At 52.8% G+C, this 18,828-nt stretch overlaps 1 protein-coding gene across 1 annotated transcript in view; it reads left to right on the top strand.

The window, feature by feature from the left end:
* RFTN1 (raftlin, lipid raft linker 1) overlaps positions 1–18,828 on the top strand; it is a 231,686-nt gene that overhangs the window by 144,100 nt on the left and 68,758 nt on the right. Inside the window, exon 5 of the mRNA XM_068972288.1 lies at positions 12,125–12,467. Within this exon, the coding sequence (XP_068828389.1) occupies positions 12,125–12,467 (343 nt within the window). The remainder of the gene's footprint in view (positions 1–12,124; positions 12,468–18,828) is intronic.

Genomic DNA, 18,828 nt, shown 5'->3' with positions numbered 1-18,828 from the left:
CCAGGATTCCAGATTCCAGCTGGTCTTTCTTTGCTTTGCTTTTCTGGAAATGCCCTATCTTATCTCGGGCAGTGCCTTGTGAAAGAAGGCCCAGTGGAATGCCCAGCTAGGAGGCTTTTTTGTTTTCGTAACTTTGATGAGAATTACTGAGACAGAGGTGACCCTGGGTGTCTGTCTGGGTTTGCTTGGACAGTTCTGGCTCATGCCTCTCGTCACAGCATACCTTTTGCCTTCAGAAGTGTCAGCTTGTTCAAAGTCCGGACAGCAGGTCGCCGATGCTTTGACGCGTCGCATCGCGCCTCGTCGCATGTCACCCGTCGTCCCCACCGCCGCCTCGGCTCTGGGTCTCTGTCTCCCTCGTCCGTCCTTTCCCATGGCAAGCGCAGCCTCTTCTGACCTCTCCCACGGGCTCTGCAGTGACCCCTGGGCCCCGCGCCCTCGCTCTGCCTCTCTCCCCCAGCCCCCTCCCCATCCGTACCACATCCTGCGGAAACATCAGTCCTCCTTGGGAAAGGCCTGATTACATCGCTGCGGCCAGAAGCTGTGATGGCATCTCATTGCCTACAGAGCAAAATTCCAGACTCCAAAGACTCTCTTGAAGATCTAGCCCCAGTTTTCACAATGTGGCTTAGAGGGTAGGACGTTCTGTTGCAAATACAATCTGAGCAGTGTAACAAGTGGGAATGTGGAGCCTAAAGCCAGGCTGACTAGGATTGAATCCTCCCTGCGATCTTCTAGCTGTGTGCCCTTGGGCAAGCTGGGCAGCCTGTCTGTGTCTGTTTTCTAATCTGTAGCATGCGAAAAATTAAAAAAACCTGTTTTTTAAAAAAAATTTTATTGGAATATAATTGCTTTGCAATGTTATGTTAGTTTCTGCTGTACAACAGTACAAAATAGTTATATATGTATAGCTATGTATATATATATGTATCTTATATATATGTAAGGGCCTCCCTGGGGGCTCAGTGGTAAAGAATCTACCTGTAAGGCAGGAGACCTGGGTTCGATCCCTGGGTGGGGAAGATCCCCTGGAGGGGGGCATGGCAACCCACTCCAGTATTCTTGCCTGGAGAATCCCATGGACAGAGGAGCCTGATGGGCCACAGTGCATGGGGTCGCACAGAGTCCGACACGACTGAGCGCCTGAACACGCACAGCACACACATGCATCCATCCGTTGCCTCTTGGACCTTCCCACCCCACCTCCTTCCCACCCCTCTAGGTGGTCACAGAGTACCGAGCTGAGTTCCTGTGATCACCAGCAGCCTCCCACTGGCCGTCTGTTTTACCCATGGCCAGGTATATACGTCACTGTTACGTAAGGATGAGATGAGGTAATCCACATAAAGCTCTTGAACAGCTTTTGGCGCAGGGTAAGCGCTCAGTAAATGGAAGCTACTGTGATGACGGCTTTTTGGTGCAGGATGTTTGCCCTGCTTCGTGTAGCTGAGCACACTTTCTTCCCGTTCACGTTGCTGGCCTTGTTCCTTCTTGGATTCTGTCCCCCAGGCCATGCCTGTGTGCAGAGTCCACCTGCGTTTCAGGTCGTTTTACCAGCCATGCAGCCACGCAACTGGCAAGCGGCAAGTCTGGTGCATATCCTTGACTTTCCCATGCGACTCTGATGAAAGTCTATGCAAATGCTTGCTAACGTGAGATGTGGGGGATTTGATGGCTCCATTGTCTTTGTGGGCGTGCCCCGGCCTTAGTGGCAGCACGAGTCGGGGGTCTTGTAGCCAGGGCAGGGGATGCAGACCCTCCTGAGGTCCTTTGACTTGGAGGTCCCTCAGTTTTCCTGCCTGGATGATGCCAAGCTCTTTGCTTTTGCTCCAAGATCCTGGTCTGAGCACATCCATGCAAAGTGCTGCTGATGGGCAGACGTCGACGAGATCAGGCGTTTGCAGGGCCCATGCAGCTCTGCCAGAGGAGAGACCCCCGTCCACCCCAGTCCCTGCCCCCCTGATCTGGGTGCCTGTGGCATGGCAGACTGCCCTGGGAAGGGGCGAGCTCGGGTGTGGACATTGACTCCAGAAAGTACTCTTAAAAAACAATCTTCAGTTATACTGCAATAAAGCTGAGAAAAGAAATCCAGAGCAGAGCTGAGAAGAACATAGCCCAAGACAAGGAGCTGAATGCTGTGTCCACGCAGACAAAATAAGCTAGAGTGCTGGCCCGGGGTCCACTTTGACCAAAATGTATCAACATTGTTGTGATCGGTGTGGTCTTAACTTGCTCGGTTTTGTTTGGTTTAAATATCAGTTGCCTAATTTTCTCTTCTTCACTTGTGTACCTGTGGGTACTGAACAGATTTCAAATTTTATTTCCCATGAGATGATATATCTGCATAACAGACATTAAATCCTAATTTTTTCTGCCCTGAGATTCCTCTTCTTCTGAAAGCGGCTTTGTTCCCACAGTCCAGCTGTGTGATTTCCACAGGAGCCACCCTCACGCTGGCCAGAGCTGATTGGCCCCGAGATGAACACCTGACCCAAGCTGAGCCAATCAGAGCCCTTCCCTGAGATTTTTCACTTGTGTGGACCCAGGACATTTGGATAGTCTGTCTCCAGTGGCTAAGCCATGAGCAGAGAAACTCAGAAGTTGGAAATGGCCATATTTTCTGCCCCATGGAGAAAATCGGTCCTACAAGAGAAAGAAGAAGAATGCTAACAAATTTTTTAAAAAGACATAGGGCCAAAACCCAGAGCCATCTTCCTGACTATGGTGGATATTCTGGTCCTAAGATTCTACTCTGGCTGTGCCCTGCTGGCCACTTGGGTCACCGTTAGAGCCTTCCCCAGAGATAGGCCTTTCCTTGCTCCCTTTCCATCTCTGATTTACACTTTTGACATCAGGTTGGGATCTTCTGGTGGTTTGGTTTTCACAGGGCATTAAGAGCTAGTTAAAGAGACGTCCCTGGTGGGCCAGTGGCTAAGACTCCACACTCCCAATGCAGGGGGCCCAGGTTTGATCCTCAGTCAGGGAACTATATCCCACATGCTGCAACTAAGACCCAGCACAGCCAAATAAGTAAATAAATAATTTTTTTTTTAAAGAGCTAGTTGAAGATTTTTGAGAGTTGAGAGCTTAACAGTATATTCCCTCTTGGGTCTACTGATTTCCCAGGAATGACATTTTAGGTGAACAGTGAAATTATAGGCACAATCTAAGTGAAAGCACCCAGCCAGTTAATAAAGATAATGAAAGCCAATAAAACTCCTTTTATCAGAAATACTTCCCCTAAACAGTGTCACCAAAGGATGAACTTGTTCTCTGCTCCTATCCCAGCGCTGGACTCCATCTCTTCCTTTTGTTTTTAAGGGAGTTTACAGTTTTCCAGGTTATTCTATAATTTCTCGAGCATCCCACCAGATCACTGCTAGTAGCTGAGGAGAATAAAACCTCTTCTCCCAACTCTAGCCCTGCCAGGGACTTAAGAGTTAGTAAGCAGTGGTCCTTCAGACTAAGCGCAGGCAGGTTGAGAAGGAGATCAGATGGACTTTCAGAGTCTCTAGAGTGAGACCAAAAAGTATTGAATCCAGGAGGTCAAGGATGGTGCCTGTTTGCTTCCCCAGGACCTCGTTCTCAGCACATAGTAAGTAACTGAGTAAGTAATATCTTCCTCAGTAAGTAATATCTTCGTCAGTAAGATACTGAGTAAGTGATTAGTGAGTGAATTAATCGTTATTATCCCCATTTTACAGATTAGGAAACTGAGGCTCAGATAAATCAACTGGGTCAACCAGTGACATAGCTAAGTGCGTGGCAGGGCTGAGTCCAGAGCTTTAAGCCTCAGACTGCTTGTCTCAGGCTCATTCTGAGACCTGTCAGTCATTGAAAGGGAAAACCACAACCCCAGAAGGCTGCAGGATCTTTCCGTGCGGCCTCGCGACTGAGCTGACGGCAGCACTGGGTAAAAGTTTCAGTTCCTGAAGCTGTGTGTTGACACGTCAGAACCAAAGACCGCTGCAGACTTGAGCTAAAACCTGTGTTGTTTTTGAACCTCCATTTTCGGAAGGCTGTACAAGAGCTCAGGCGACAGAAGATGAGAAGGGTTGTGTGTGTGAGTGTGTGAGATAAAATATTCACCGTGAAGACTCACGTGTGACTGTGCAACCAGAACAGCGTTTTTGCGTCTGTTCTTGACATATGGTTCGTGCCTCTGTTTGTAGGTTCCCTTTGTATGTCACGGGCCCCCAGAGACTTTAAAATGTCAGCTATCACAGGACGGTGGCCCCTGAGTTACAGCGGGGGCTCAGAGTGGCCGGTGCTCTGGTTTGGGGTCCGTTTGGATGTCTTTATGTGTGAGGCTCGGTCTTTGCCCTGTGTTATACGCCTGTGCAGTCACTGTTGAAAACCCTGTTTCTGTCACTTGGTGTTTTATACGGTTTTTTATGCTCTGTATCGGCAGTGTCCAGTAGGGCTTTCTGTGGTGACGGAAATATTCTGTATTTGCACCAGAAGTTCTATATTTGCATTCAGTAGGGCAGTCGCCAGCCACCGGGGCCATCAAACACTTGAAATGTGGCTGCTGTGACTGAGGAATTGAATTTTTAATTTTATTTTATTTGAACTAATTTAAATTTAAATATTAACAGTCACACTTGGCTAGTGGCTACTATCATATCGGATAGCGCATCTTTATATTTTCAAAAAGTCAGTAAGTTTCTGATTCCCAGCTGTAAATAGCATGATAGTTCTAGGGATTCCAATAAGTTCATCCGAAAGTTGGAAATGGCCTATAGACATGAAGTCTACCAATTAAAGACTGAATTCCTTTACCGTAAAACATGGCAAGGAGGCTTCTTTCACCCAGGCAACAGCAACTACAGTCCGCCTTCTGTGCATGCCAGCCTCTCCTCTGGGACCTGTAATCACCACCCGACTGAGTCCTTTCCTTTGTTCCTGTCCGGGGCCCACTTCTCTCCCTGCCTTTGGGGACCCCTGAGCCAGCCCTTCCTTTCACGCTCGGTCTGCTTTCGGTTTGGAGGTAATTCATCAACCTGCTGCTACAGTCCTCTTCCCCTGATTCCCTCCATCTGCTTTTCTCCTGTGTGATGTTTCTCCAGAGAAACAGCTCATAGTGTTAGCTATCCGTCTGTCTGTCGAGACTGAAGTTGAGATTGACTTACGTGGCTGGCCCAAATGACTGTGGGAGCTGGGCTGTCCCAAACCTCCAGGGCCATGTGGTAGACTAGAGGTTTCGGGTGAGAGTGATGCTGCGGTCTCAAGTCTGCAGGTTGAAGCCTCGGGCAGGTTTTCTGGAGGCAGAATTCCTTCTTCTTTGGAAAACCTTGCTCTTCGCTTTTTAGGCCTTCAACTGATTGGCAGAGGCCTGTCCACGTTATAGAGGGTGACTTGCTTTACTGAAAGCCAGGGGACTGTAGATGTCAACTACATCTAAGAGTATCTTTACAGCAGTATCTAGACCAGTGTTGCAGTTAGTCACTGTAGTTTTATCCGGGGTGACACATAAAATGAGCCATGACACCGTCTTCATTAGATTCAGACCGAAGGGTCCTCGACCGTCGCTGGCCCTTCGCCTGGGCCGTCCCGCTTGGCCTGTGGGCTCCGGTCCTGTTGGCTAACAGCAGGGGTGCTTTCTGCTGCCTTTCTTGTGGCACATGTGGCTTCCATGTTTACCAAACCCAGTCAGGACCCCGTTTCTCCCGTGCTGGTTTTACCCTCCTTGCTAAATGTACTCTAAACAAGTGTGTGCGTAAGACGAGACAGAGCACGTATTTGCACTCAGCAGCAGCAGCGTGGCATTCATTTTGAGAGGAGAGTAACAGACAGTATGCCCTGGATTTTCAGGGACTATCCCAACATCATGGTGTTACTTTTAATAAAAATGATTCTTGAAATATTTAACCAAAGATGATATCATTTTCTGATGCATTGAGACTTTTTATACAAAGAAAGTTTTTTCAATAGAAAAAAGAAACCAAAAACAAAAAAAGAGAGAGAGATAAGAAACCTTTTTCACGTCATTATGTCTGGTTCTAGGTTGGCCGAGTATAATTATCACATTTGTTCTTACTCATCAGAGTTGAACGAAGTCTTGGGTCAGTTGAAAACTGTCTTGTTTAATCTTTGGTGCTTAAACCAGAAGTTGTTACTCTTTTAAGTGTTGGGGATGGGATTGTTCTTAAATGCAGCTGATGTGATAAAAAGGTGGATGAGGGTGTATTTCAGTTAAATCGTGTATTTGAGGGGCTGTTAGGACAGTCTGGGTTGTATAATGTGAAGGAGTGCTGCCATTCAGGAGCACTGGTTTGCGTGAAGATACTCAGGGTCGGATCCAAGCTTTGCCATGATCTAGTTGCAATTGTTAGAGAAATTATGTGGGCGTGTGTGTGACAGTCTGTGAGGAACTCCTTCCCCAAGGTGGCTGGGATATTCAGGCTTTGATCTTCTGTATGGATTCAATTCCTTGCTCTTGAAGACCTGGCCCAGCTTGACGCCATGGTGGTGTCCAGCAGCAGCCGGTGAGTCCCTGAAAGTAAAGTGACCTGGATGTCTGGGGGACAGGGGTGGGGCTCCAGAAACATCACAGGATGGTTTGGCAGGACAAGGTGAGTGGATACATGGGTTACAGAAAAGAAGGAGCTGAAGAAGAGGCACCTTGACCCCAGTTTGAGACCCACGGTGGACCCATCGTCTGTGGTCACTGGCCATGGAGGTCTGAGCTGCAGAGAAAAGGCAGGGCTGGGGAGTCCACACTTGGGAGTAATGAACACATGACTAGTGGCTAAACCTGAATGAGTACAGGGGGTTCCCATGGGCGTGAGGAGAGCTGGTGGTCAGAAGTGAACCCTGATGAACACGTCTTATGCCTGCCTTTCTGAGGTTTGTGAGACTTGCTTAACAAAGGTTACAAATGAAGGAATGAGTGAGAAACAAGTAGAGTTTGGTTTGACACCTCTAGAAAAATCAAAGGTGTCACAGCCCCTAGGGTCTGGCCGAATATTGATCTTTATAAAATCTAAATGTGGGTTTGCTGGTTAAGAAAGACTGCTCACCCTTTCTGGGAAACAATTTGGCAGCCTGTACCCAGCCTTTGAGGAGCTGATATCCCCTGGCCCTTCCATTCCACGTCTGGGAATCCACCCCAGGAGCTGCAGACAAAGATTCGGGCGCAAGGATGTTTCACGTTCTTGAGATACACGTTCCCTGGAACGCTTGCCGTGGAGAGAGCCAGCGTCTTTACCATTTACCCTGAGCAGCTTTTTAAGAGTTTTGATTATTAAACAATGCTAGGTGTAGGATACAGTTTCATTACTGTTAAAGATAAAAGATGAGCATTCAAAGAAACCTGTGCTTTGCCCTTGGAAACCCCCCTCCTTGGCTCTCCAGAGCTGCTATGTTGGGTAAGTTAGGGACCTGTTGCTGCCAAATGGAGTCTGAGCCTTTGCCGTCTTACCATCTGGGGATATCCATGGTATGGCCCTTGTGATGTCTTGCCCAGCCTCATTTCTGGGCGCTCCTGGGTTCTCATGTCATGTCCCAGAAATATTTCCAGAACTTTGTTCACTCCTCAGGCTGTTGCCCACCATCAGGCCTTTGACCATGAAGATCCTTACCTGCACTGCCCTGTCCCTTTCTCTCACCTGTCTGGTGAACTCCTATTCATCCTTCAAAGCCTCCTGCAGGTTGAGTCCCCAAGTAGGTTTCTTCCAGCACCATATTTGGGGGAGAATCCGAATGAATGTTGTAGGGGAGGCTCACACACTCCAGCTCTGCCACTGCCTTCACCTTTTCCAGCTGTGTCACTCTGCTTCATTTGTGGTAGCCCTGACCTGCTGTGAGAAGGCCTCAGTGTCCCCTTCAGGCAGAAACAGTCACTTTCTATGCCTGTATATCCATTACTGCACTTTGCTTCTCTATGAAAATTTTCTAAAATATGTACTTCTTTTCAGTTATAAGAAGTTATATAAGGCAATATAAGTTATAGAAGGCAATGGCACCCCACTCCAGTACTCTTGCCTGGAAAATCCCATGGACAGAGGAGCCTGGTGGGCTGAAGTCCATGGGGTTGCAAAGAGTTGGACACGACTGAGCGACTTCATTTTTTTTTTTTCAGTTATAAAGGTGATATGTATGCTTGTTAGATAAATTTTGAAAATTTACACATACAGCTATGATAATGCTGTTTTAAAAGCTTAGAATCTTTATTTTTTATGTAACATCATAACATAAGCATTATTCTGCCATGTTAGTATAATTATTTTTAAAATCTGTTTACACTAATCAGCTGAGTCTTTTGACAGTTAAGACTCCTATTTTGTAGCCCCAGCACCGAAGCATGATGCTGTTTTGAGCCACTGTAGGAACTTAATAAATGTTTGTTGGTTTCTTGGATTTTAGAGCTGAAACGGAGAAGGCACTGGCGACCCACTCCAGTGCTCTCGCCTGGAAACTCCCATGGATGGAGGAGCCTGGTGGGCTGCCGTCCATGGGGTCGCTAAGAGTCGGACACAACTGAGCGACTTCCCTTTCACTTTTCACTTTCATGCATTGGAGAAGGAAATGGCAGCCCACTCCAGTGTTCTTGCCTGGAGAATCCCGGGGACGGGGGAGCCTGGTGGGCTGCCATCTATGGGGTCACACAGAGTCGGACACGACTGACGTGACTTAGCAGCAGCAGCAGAGGTGAAAAATCAGTCAGTCTCCATCCCTACCTTCCAGGAGTCGTTCTGGAAGAAGAGACACCGATCCAGGCAGTATTTAATGTGTCCATTCGCTCCTTGATTCAGCAGGTCCTAATTGATCACCTACTGTATGTGGGCAAATTACTAGCAAGTTACTCTGCTCCCTTACTGACCATGACTTACTCCGTTCTGTTTCTCTTTTGCCTGTGCTGCCGGGAACCTCGGAGATTAGCTCCCCTCAACCTCAGGCTGTTTGGTACAATTATCTCCTCATTGTTTTGTTTTTAAAAACTTGGTGACCTGTGTCTTCTTTTGGAAGCTTTCTAAAACAGTTTCTAAAAATAGGTAGATATCACAGATTAATGGGTAGCAAATGAACTTTCAGAATGGAAATGATGACTTCAAGGTTTTAAAAAAAAACTTTTTGAAGTGTGAACTGAGCCAGCTGCGGGGATTTGTGTGGACACGTGCGTGTCAGAGAACTGGACGCTTTGACACGTGTCCACTTGGCCTTGTACTTAAGAGTTAGCTTGGACCTGAGCCAAACCTGACTTGGAACCTGACTTCCCACAGCTCACTTTAGGACTTGAAATGGCTCTGGGCTTCAGTGTCCTCATCTGAAATGAAGATCAGGAGACCGTGTAGGGTTGTTCGAGGATTAGGCCAAACCATTGATACAAAAAGCATGGTGCAGGGTTTCACACACAGCAGATCCATGGTGATCATTACTGCCTAGCACAGGCTAGACTTTGGAAGGACAGACGCTGAAGCTGAGACTCCAGTACTTTCGCCACCTGATTCGAAGAACTGACTCATCTGAAAAGACCCTGGTGCTGGGAAAGATTGAAGGCAGGAGGAGAAGGGGACGACAGAGGATGAGATGGCTGGATGGCATCACCAACTCGATGGACGTGAATCTGAGTAAACTCCGGGAGTTGGTGATGGACAGGGAGGCCTGGCGTGCTGCAATCCAGGGGGTCACAAAGAGTCGGACACGACTGAGCGGCTGAACTGAACTGGGCTGTGCGTTCGTATTACTGCTCCAGATCATTTTCCAGAACGGCCAGGGCTGAACTAAAATGACCTTCTGCCGTAAGTTAGGGTGGGTCATCCGTGGAGCGGGGCTGAGGCTTGCTTCTCCTTTAAAGAGGAGCTCGTGCTGGTGTTTCTTCAGTTCAGTTCATTCAGTCGCTCAGTCGTGTCTGACTCTTTGCGACCCCGTGAATCCCAGCACGCCAGGCCTCCCTGTCCATCGCCACCTCCCGGAGTTCACTCAGACTCGCGTCCATCAAGTCGGTGATGCCATCCAGCCATCTCATCCTCTGTCATCCCTTTCTCCTCCTGCCCCCAATCCCTCCCAGCATCAGAGTCTTTTCCAATGAGTCAACTCTTCGCATGAGGTGGCCAAAGTATTGGAGTTTCAGCTTCAACATCAGTCCTTCCAATGAACACCCAGGACTGATCTCCTTTAGAATGGACTGGTTGGATCTCCTTGCAGTCCAAGGGACTCTCAAGAGTCTTCTCCAACACCACAGTTCAAACACATCAATTCTTCGGCGCTCAGCCTTCTTCACAGTCCAACTCTCACATCCATACATCACCAGTGGAAAAACCACAACCTTGCCTAGACGGACCTTTGTTGGCAAAGTAATGTCTCTGCTTTTTAATATGCTATCTAGGTTGGTCATAACTTTCCTTCCAAGGAGTAAGCACCCTTTAATTTCATGGCTGCAATCACCATCTGCAGTGATTTTGGAGCCCCACAAAAATAAAGTCTGACACTGTTTCCACTGTTTCCCCATCTATTTCCCATGAAGTGATGGGACCAGATGCCATGATCTTCGTTTTCTGAATGTTGAGCTTTAAGCCAACTTTTTCACTCTCCTCTTTCACTTTCATCAAGAAGCTTTTTAGTTCCTCTTCACTTTCTGATGTTTCTTACTCCTTCTCAAATGACAGGAGAGGGTCACTGCTGATGCCTGGCGGCTCTCTGAGGTCATCCACTCGGGGGTTGGTGACTGAGCTTCCCAGGCTCTACGGTCTCCCCTTCCTGCTGCATCTGTAAAGTGACCTGAGCCCCCTTGCCCAGCACGTCCCCTAACGCGCGTCTTCTAATTTCGGCCAGCTCTTGCTTCTGTTTAGCTTTTACTTTCCATTTGTCTTTCACTTACGACAGTTACATTCAGTTGCCTGCGGTGGGGGCAGGGTTGCTTTCTCGGGGAGGGGAGGGTTCACATGGCCGAGAACTCAGTGCACCCATGTGCCCCCCGTCTGGAGGCTCAGGAGGTGAGAAGGTGCCACTTGTCACCTGGACCGGATGGGGGTGGAGAGCTGTGGGGCACCGCGTGCAGTGCCCGCAGGCTGGGCATGGTCTTCAGACATCCGTGCTTCCCCCAGGCTGCTGTCCTCAGAGGTGCCCTCTCTCGGGGTGTGCCATCAGCTTTTGCACACTGGTGATTCTCACCACCTTTGCCCTTCTCTGCCAGAGCAATTGTTTCAGAGAGGAAGCTCTTTGGGTCATAAAACGTCATCTGGTAGTTAGTGTGTGGTTATGTAGATGTGTTGAGTTAGATAGTAGCCTGATTAGCAGGAAGTAGGTGATTCATCAGAAAAAAAAGGGATCACACACAAAAATAAACTCTTAGCAAAATGAGCTTCCTCTTTCAGCCTTTTTGTTCCAGCTCATCCTTTTAGAACCCTCAGCTTCTTAGGAAAAATTACTAATTGGGGCTAACGTAGCATTTCACAGAGAGGCCATCCCAGCCCTTCACAGTCAAATGCTTTATTTATTAATTTTTTTACAGTTTAAGAAAATAAGCCCCTCTCTATCCCCAGTCAGGCCAGACTTGGGGTGTGGCCACCACCTTGAGGAGGTGGAGCCTTGGCCAGCTTGAGAGATTTCATGTTCAAACAGGAACACCCAGACTTCCCTGGTGGTCCATTGGTTAAGACTCAGTGCAGTGGGGTGTGGGTTAGATCCCTGCTTGGAGAACTCAGTTCAGTTCAGTTCAGTCGCTCAGTCATGTCTAACTCTTTGCAACCCCATGGACTGCAGCACACCAGGCCTCCCTGTCCATCACCAACTCCCGGAATCTACCCAAACTCATGTCCATTGAGTCAGTGATGCCATCCAACCGTCTCATCCCCTGTCATTCTGTTCTCCTGCCTTCAGTCTTTCCCAGCATCAGGGTCTTTCCCAAGGAGCGAGTTCTTTGCATCAGGTGGCCAACGGATTGGAGTTTCAGCTCCAATATCAGAGAACTAAGATCCCATTTTCTGTGTGGTGCGGATGCGCGCACGTGCGCGCGCGCACACACACACACACACACACACACACACACACACACACACACACACACACACACACACACACTGGGAAACATCCCCCGAGGCCTCCCTGAGGTGCCACGTGTGCCCCCGCTCTGATGGAACGTCCCGTTTACCCGTTTCCCTTGGTCTGGTTTGCCTCACAGATCCAGGAGGCTGCGAGTCGGGGCCTGAAGTTCGTCGGGGTCGTGCCTCAGTACCGCTGCCCCGGGAGCCCTGTGGGCGGCTGCCCCCCAGCAGATGACCAGGATGAGACACAGGAGCCTGGCCGTCATGGGGCTGCGGAGGAGCCGGGGGCTGCAGACGTTGCCGCGGGGACGGACGGAAGCCCGGAGCCCGGCCAGGGCCCAAGAGGGGGGACGTCCGCCTCCCAGCAGCCTGGCTCGTCCCTGGGCGAGGGGGATGGCGCAGAGTCTCCTGCTCAGGGGACTCCGGAGGGACCAGATGCTGACCCGCTGTCGGAAGGGCCTGGAGAGCCGCTCGTGGCCAGTAAGTATGTCAGCGCCGGGACTCAGAGCCACGTGGAGAGCGGCCGCTAGCTTTTCAGTAATCACCGGGGGCCTTTTAGGAAAATGAATGGAATTCGAGTGTAGAGATGGCAGTCCATCAAACAGGAGAAGCTGTCGAGCTGTTTTCCGGGCCTCCTGACTCTTCCTTCCTGACTGGGCCTTCTGGAGGTGGGGGCTGGGCAGACCACGGGACGCTGACTTGTCGCGGCTCCAGAATGTCGCCTGTGCGGCAGGTTCTAGGACGCAAGGTGTTTTCTCGCCCACGCCCAAGCGCTGCCTCCAGGCGCTGCCCCCAAGCGCTGCCCAACGCCCAAGCGCTGCCCCCAAGCGCTGCCCAACGCCCAAGCGCTGCCCCCAGATTACCCCGTGTGACCCCAGGAAGCATAGTGATGGCTGGGCACCAGTGCAGAAAGCACCTTCCACGCCTAGTCCTCTTGTTTTGAATTTCTGCCTAAAGAAGGAAATCCAGAGCGCCGGCTGAGGGCGTGGCATGAGGTGTGCAGGAAGCTGCTGATTGAGCCCTTGCGCTGTAAACTGCCAGGCTTCAGGGGGGTCTGTCTCATGAACAGACCAGTACCGTGGAGCACGCGCGGCCAGGGAGAGGCCACCGGGAAGTGACTGCTCTGAGCCACGCTGTTTAACAGCCGCTGGGGCATGGACTTTAGTTTGGAGATTTCAAATAACGATGCAGGAAGGAGGCTGGCAGCCAGCGTTAACGAATGCTTCCTTCTTCCTGTGACGTGGATGGCCCGTTTGCATCGTTGCCGCCTTTGCGGCTGAGTACACTGAGGTTCAGAGTCCATCCGTCGCCCAGGCTGGAAACAGATCTGCTGGATGAACCCAGGCTGGCTTCCCACCTGCTGCTTCCTGTGTGATGCTCAGACAGGTGATCAGAGTTTACTGAGGCCCTCAGACTGCAGGCAGTGAAGCTCTTCCTTTCCCCGTGATTCCCTTTCAGTTTCCTGCTCCAAGAAATCTTGCGTCCTGCTGTTTCCTGGAAGCCAGGCCCTGGTACGAGCTGTCTCCCCTTTGGAAGGTGACGAGTGACGAGACTGATGGGAGGAGGCCCAGGTCTTGGGGAGACTTTCTCTTTGGGCCTTTCTGGATCATCTCCCTGGTGAATGTTGTTGTTGGTGGTGGTTTTGCTGTTAAGTTGTGTCCGATTCTTGTGATCCAGTGGTCTGTAGCCCGCCAGGTTCCCCTGTCCATGGGATCCTCCAGGCAAGAATCCTGGAGTGGGTTGCCATTTCCTCCTCCAGGGGATCTTCCCCACCCAGGAATCGAACCCGGGTCTCCTGCATTGCAGGCAGATTCTTTACCGACTGAGCTATGAGGGAAACCCCTAGTTAATGTTATTATTTATATACTAATTCTTGAGGTTAGCCTCTTATAAATGATGAGAAACTGCTTATGCTTTGAGAACAGAAAAGGGTGAAGGAGCTCCCTAGAGGCCCAGTGGTTAAGACTCTGCCCTTCCACTGCAGGGCACACAGGTTCAATCCCTGGTCAGGGAACTAAGATCCCACATGCCACACGGTGCAGCAAAAAAAAAAAAAAGCGGGTGAAATAGCTTTTCTTGTTATGTCACAGATCCCCAAAAGAAAACTGTGGGATGGTTAATTCTGGGGCTTGTTTGCAAGGATGACTTAGAAGGGGAGATGTAGCCACCTCACTTCTGGGAGAGATTCGGACTAGTGTTTCATCAGGGCCTTGGTGTGTGGAGGCTCAGACGGTAAAGAATCTGAGTACAGTGCAGGAGAGGAGGGTTCCATCCCTGGGTCAAGAAGATCCCCTGGAGGAGGGCATGGCAACCCACTCTCTTGCCTGGAGAATCCCATGGACAGAGGAGCCTGGCGGGCTACAGTCCATGGGGTTGCAGAGAGCTGGGCATGACTGAAGCGACGGAGGACGCATGCCAAAGGAGGTGTCATTTAAAGCACTCCTAAGTAGGAGCCCTCACGACTGGGGTACAGGCCCCGTCATCCTGACCATTGCCCCCAGCTCTGCATGGAGCCCTGGCTTTGAGAAAGGAGGCCATCGATACGCAAGGGCCCCTCAGGAGTTTCTGATGTTCCCTGTTCCGGAGTGCACCTTTCTCCAAGACTCCCTCCAGACCGGCCGCCTCCTGGGGTTGAGTAACTTGTCCCAGGACTGTCCCCCCAGGCCCCCCGCTGTCCTGCAGCTGTTCCCTCCCTCAGACCCTTCCCCATCACTGGGCGCACAGAGAACCCCCCCAGCACCCAAGGGTCTTGGCCTGCACCTCGTTTCCTCAAACCCCTGTTCTCTCCTGGAAAACCAGAACCTTCTGAGGAATGCAAGGTTCAGGTGCGTCTGGAGGTGGTCAGGCCAAGAGCGTGTGAGAACTGCAGCTGGGAGGGGTGACGGTGCCCCTGACCCCCCGTCCTGCTTGGTAGGCGGCTGTCTGTCTGTCTGTTATCTGAGCGTGGCTCTTAGCTCTCTGCGTGGGAGGCCACAGGACTCCGAGACTTGGGCAGCTCACTGTGACCATTACTTCCGGTGGGATAAATGAATCTTTGCCTCTTTCTCATCAGCCAGTGAACACACAGGGGCCCTGGTGCCCAGGCCTGGCCTCACAGGGGACAGAGGACAGTCATCATGGTGACAGCCCTCCAGGGCCTGGGGCTCAGCTGGCCTGTGTGGCCGTGCGTCCAATAGCTGTATGACGGAAGATGCTCTTACTCTGCCGGTGTCGCAGAAACAGGAGGTGGCCTGTGTGCCCTCCTAGAGTCACACTTTATCTCATAGTCTGAGCCTTAGTGCTTCCCTGGTGGCTCAGCTGGTAAGGAATCCACCCGCAATTCAGGAGACCTGGGTTCCATCCCTGGGTTCCATCCCTGGGTCGGGAAGACCCCCTGGAGAAGGGAAAGGCTACCCACTCCAGTATTGGGGCCTGGAGAATTCCATGGACATATAGTCCACAGGGTCGCAAAGAGTCGGGCACGGCCCAGCGACTTGCACTTGAGCATCAGCTGAGCATAGTTTCCGCCTCCTCAGAGGCTGGCCAGGGACGCTGTCCCCGCTGGTCAGCTGGCCTGGCCCCCAGCTCAGCCTAGTTCCTATCCTGGTTGTTATCCCCTCCGTCCTGGGGCTTCCACCGCACCCAGCACCCCGGCCCCGCTCTCAGCCTCCCTCCACTCAGGGGCCCCTAAGGAGGGCCAAGTGCTTTAACTCCGCTTCCTGCTGGTGGGTTGAAATAGGCAATCACAGCAAGACAATTAAAAAAGAGTCCAGAGGGCGTCTCCCTGCTCCGCCCCCGCTCCGCCTTAATTCATCCCCTGTGTGGCACTGGGGGCTCATCGAGGCAACACCGGAGGCTGGCCCCTTCACCCCCAGGCCGCGGGACCCCTTCGTCCCTACGTCCACCAGGGTTTCGCTTGTCCTGGGAGCGTCCTGTCGGCTCTGTGTCCATCTGGGCGCCCCCCCGACCCCCCGGGCTGCGGGACCCCTTGGGTCCAGGGCTTGGCTCCCCAGGTCCACCCGGGCTGTGCTCGTCCGGGGAGCGTGCTGTCGGCTCTCTGTCCATCTGGGCGCCCCCCTCCAATCCCCCCAGGCCGCGGGACCCCTCGGGTCCAGGGCTTCTGCCCCCTACGTCCACTAGGGTCTCTCTTGTCCTGGGAGCGTGCTGTCGGCTCTCTGTCCATCTGGGCGCCCCCCCGACCCCCCGGGCTGCGGGACCCCTCGGGTCCAGGGCTTGGCTCCCCACGTCCACCTGGGCTGTGCTCATCCGGGGAGCGTGCTGTTGGTTCAACGTCCGGCCGGGCGGGCCTCCTCTGAGCCTCACTGCAGCGGGCTTCCCTCCACACCTCCCTCGTTCCCGGCTGCGGGTGGACGCAGGGCCCCCGGGAAGAGCTGGCCCGCCCCACCGCTGGGTTCCCAGTCCATTTCTGTGCCCCGGGGTGGGGGAGGCAGCTTCCTTCATTGACCGTAAACAGGCGAGGGGCAGAGCAAGACCAGGGCTCGGGAAGCTCAGAGCCATCGCTGGACCGTATTCCTTGCCTTCTCCACGGGCCGCCGTCCTCCCCGCCTGGTCTCGGGCACTGCAGCGTCAGTAGGAGAAACGAGGGGGCCGCACAGGTTCATGCAGATTCAGCTTGTTCTCATGCCACCCAAGTAATAACGAGCGTTGTCCCCGAGTTTCCCTTCCTCCCTGCACCGGCTCACTTGAAATGTCCAGAATGCAGAAGCCTGAGCCGGATCTCTGTGTCCTTCTCCAGGGCCTTCTATGAGCAAGCCTCCTGGCAGGCAGCTCCTTCTGGGGGGATGCTCCCCGAGTCTGCCCTCCCTCACCGGCCGGGCCTGGTTCTCCCCTCCTGGAACCCACCCCCCGCCGGACAGCTCTGCCCTGGGGTCCGTGCGCCCCCCGCCTGCCGCCATCGTCCTGGCTGTTTGCACTCAGTCCATTAACAGCAACCACTGACCACCTCCCCGGCCACCCTCGGGCGTCAGCTCCCACTCTCTGTGTGCTGATGGAACCAGCCTCTCGTGAGGTTTGGGAAACAGCTGGGGGTTGGGGGGTTTGGAAGAGTCTTGACTGATGTTGAAGCTGAAACTGCAATGCTTTGGCCACTTGATGCGAAGAACTGACTCCCTGGGAAAGACCCCGATGCTGGGAAAGATTGAAGGCAGGAGGAGAAGGAGACAACCGAGATGGTTGGATGGCATCACCGACTCGATGGACATGAGTTTGGGTAAACTCTAGGAGTTGGTGATGGACAAGGAGGCCTGGCGTGTTGCAGTTCATGGGGTCGCAGAAAGTCGGACATGACTGAGCGACTGAACTTGCCACTTGCCGGCTTGCGATTCTGGGGAATCCATTTAAGGCTTCTGAGGTAGTTTCCCTGTGGAGGTGGGCATCGCAGGAGATGGTGGCGGTGACGACGCTCACTGACAGCCTCGCGTCCCACGGTTGCTGTGCAGTCAGCGCGTCCCACACTCTGCCTGCCAGCCGACCTCCCCAGGCCCAGAGGTGCCCCACGCTGCACCCACGCCGGAAGCGGCATCTCCCCTGCCCCTGGCACCTGGCTGGTCCCTGCCTTCCCAGCGTAACCTTTGGACCCTGCCCTCCTGCTGTGACCTCAGCTGACCAGCACCCTCCGGCCCCAGCTCCCCAGGCTGGATGGGGAGAAGGAGCCGGCTGGCACATCGGCTGGGGTGGAGGGACAAGTAGGCATCAGACTTGGCCTGGGAGCTCATGCTTTCAGCCCAACTCTGAGGCCCCCTCCCACCTGCTGCCTGGAGGTCCCCCGGGGTGCCAGGACCCCGTCAGCTCAACCCGCGGGTCGCCGCTCTCCGGGGCCCCAGCTGCAGACTGCAGGCATCCGTCCCGTGCCTACGTCCCTACTGCCTGGTACCCACCTCAGACCCGGGCGTCTACCTTCTTCCTCCTCATTCCCGGGGAGCCTAGCAAGGCCTTGGCAGGCCTGGCTGTGGGCACCCCACGTCCCCCGCCCCGGCCACTTGCACTTTTCTGGCTGAGGTCAGTCCAGCGAATGCAGGTGCAACCCCGGCCGTGTTTTCTAGACTGCCACCTTTTCTGGACACTGAGGTTCTAAATGTCACCAGACCAGGCCACCCCCTGTGTGCAAGGGGGTCAGAGGAGACGAGACAGAAAGAGAAATACAACACAGAACCGTCTCGGAGCTGCTTGGGTGCCCTGCCAGGGCCGGCCTGCAGCCATCCTCAGAACATTCTCAGAAACAATGCCTTCCCCCTCCTTGGGGACTCTGTCCCGTGTCTGGAAAAATCTTCTAGCTGGGGTCAGGGCAGAGTCAACGAAGCAGCTCAGAAAATGTAAACACGCTTGGTCTTCTTTGTGGAGTCCCTGGTGGCCGCTCCCGTGAGGATGTGTACTGCAGAGCCGGAATATTAAAACATCAAAGGGCATCGTTTGGGGACAGTTTCTCTTGGCTGGTTTCCGGGTGAGGACCGTGGCTGGGGAGCCGGCGGGACAGAGGCGTTTACTGCAGGGCTGGGCATCTGCAAGCAGGTTTCTTCTCATGCTTTGGAGGCTCTTGATTCCAGCAGCCTTCCCCTTTCCCTTCCCTGAAAGTTTATTTCTGTCTCTGGCTCCGGCCCTGCTCCCCGGGGAGGACCCGGGTGGGGAGCTGGGTGTGCTGTCAGCACCCCACCACAGGCCCGGCCTGCAGGCTCTGCCTTCGCGGCCTCGGGCCTGCACCCACCTTCCTCTTCGGCCTTCCCCTCTTCTGTTTCCTCGTGCGTGGGGGAGGCTGCGGCTCTGTCTTGCCGTGTGACCGGGGGTCTTGCTGTGTGGCCAGGTGCTGGGCTGCTTCTCAGTTCCCCTTGCGGAGGCCGTGGCTTCT

Source organism: Capricornis sumatraensis, chromosome 1, assembly GCF_032405125.1.
Source record: "Capricornis sumatraensis isolate serow.1 chromosome 1, serow.2, whole genome shotgun sequence".
NCBI classification, from domain to species: Eukaryota; Metazoa; Chordata; class Mammalia; order Artiodactyla; family Bovidae; genus Capricornis; species Capricornis sumatraensis.
This window is presented reverse-complemented; position numbering and strand designations above follow the sequence as displayed.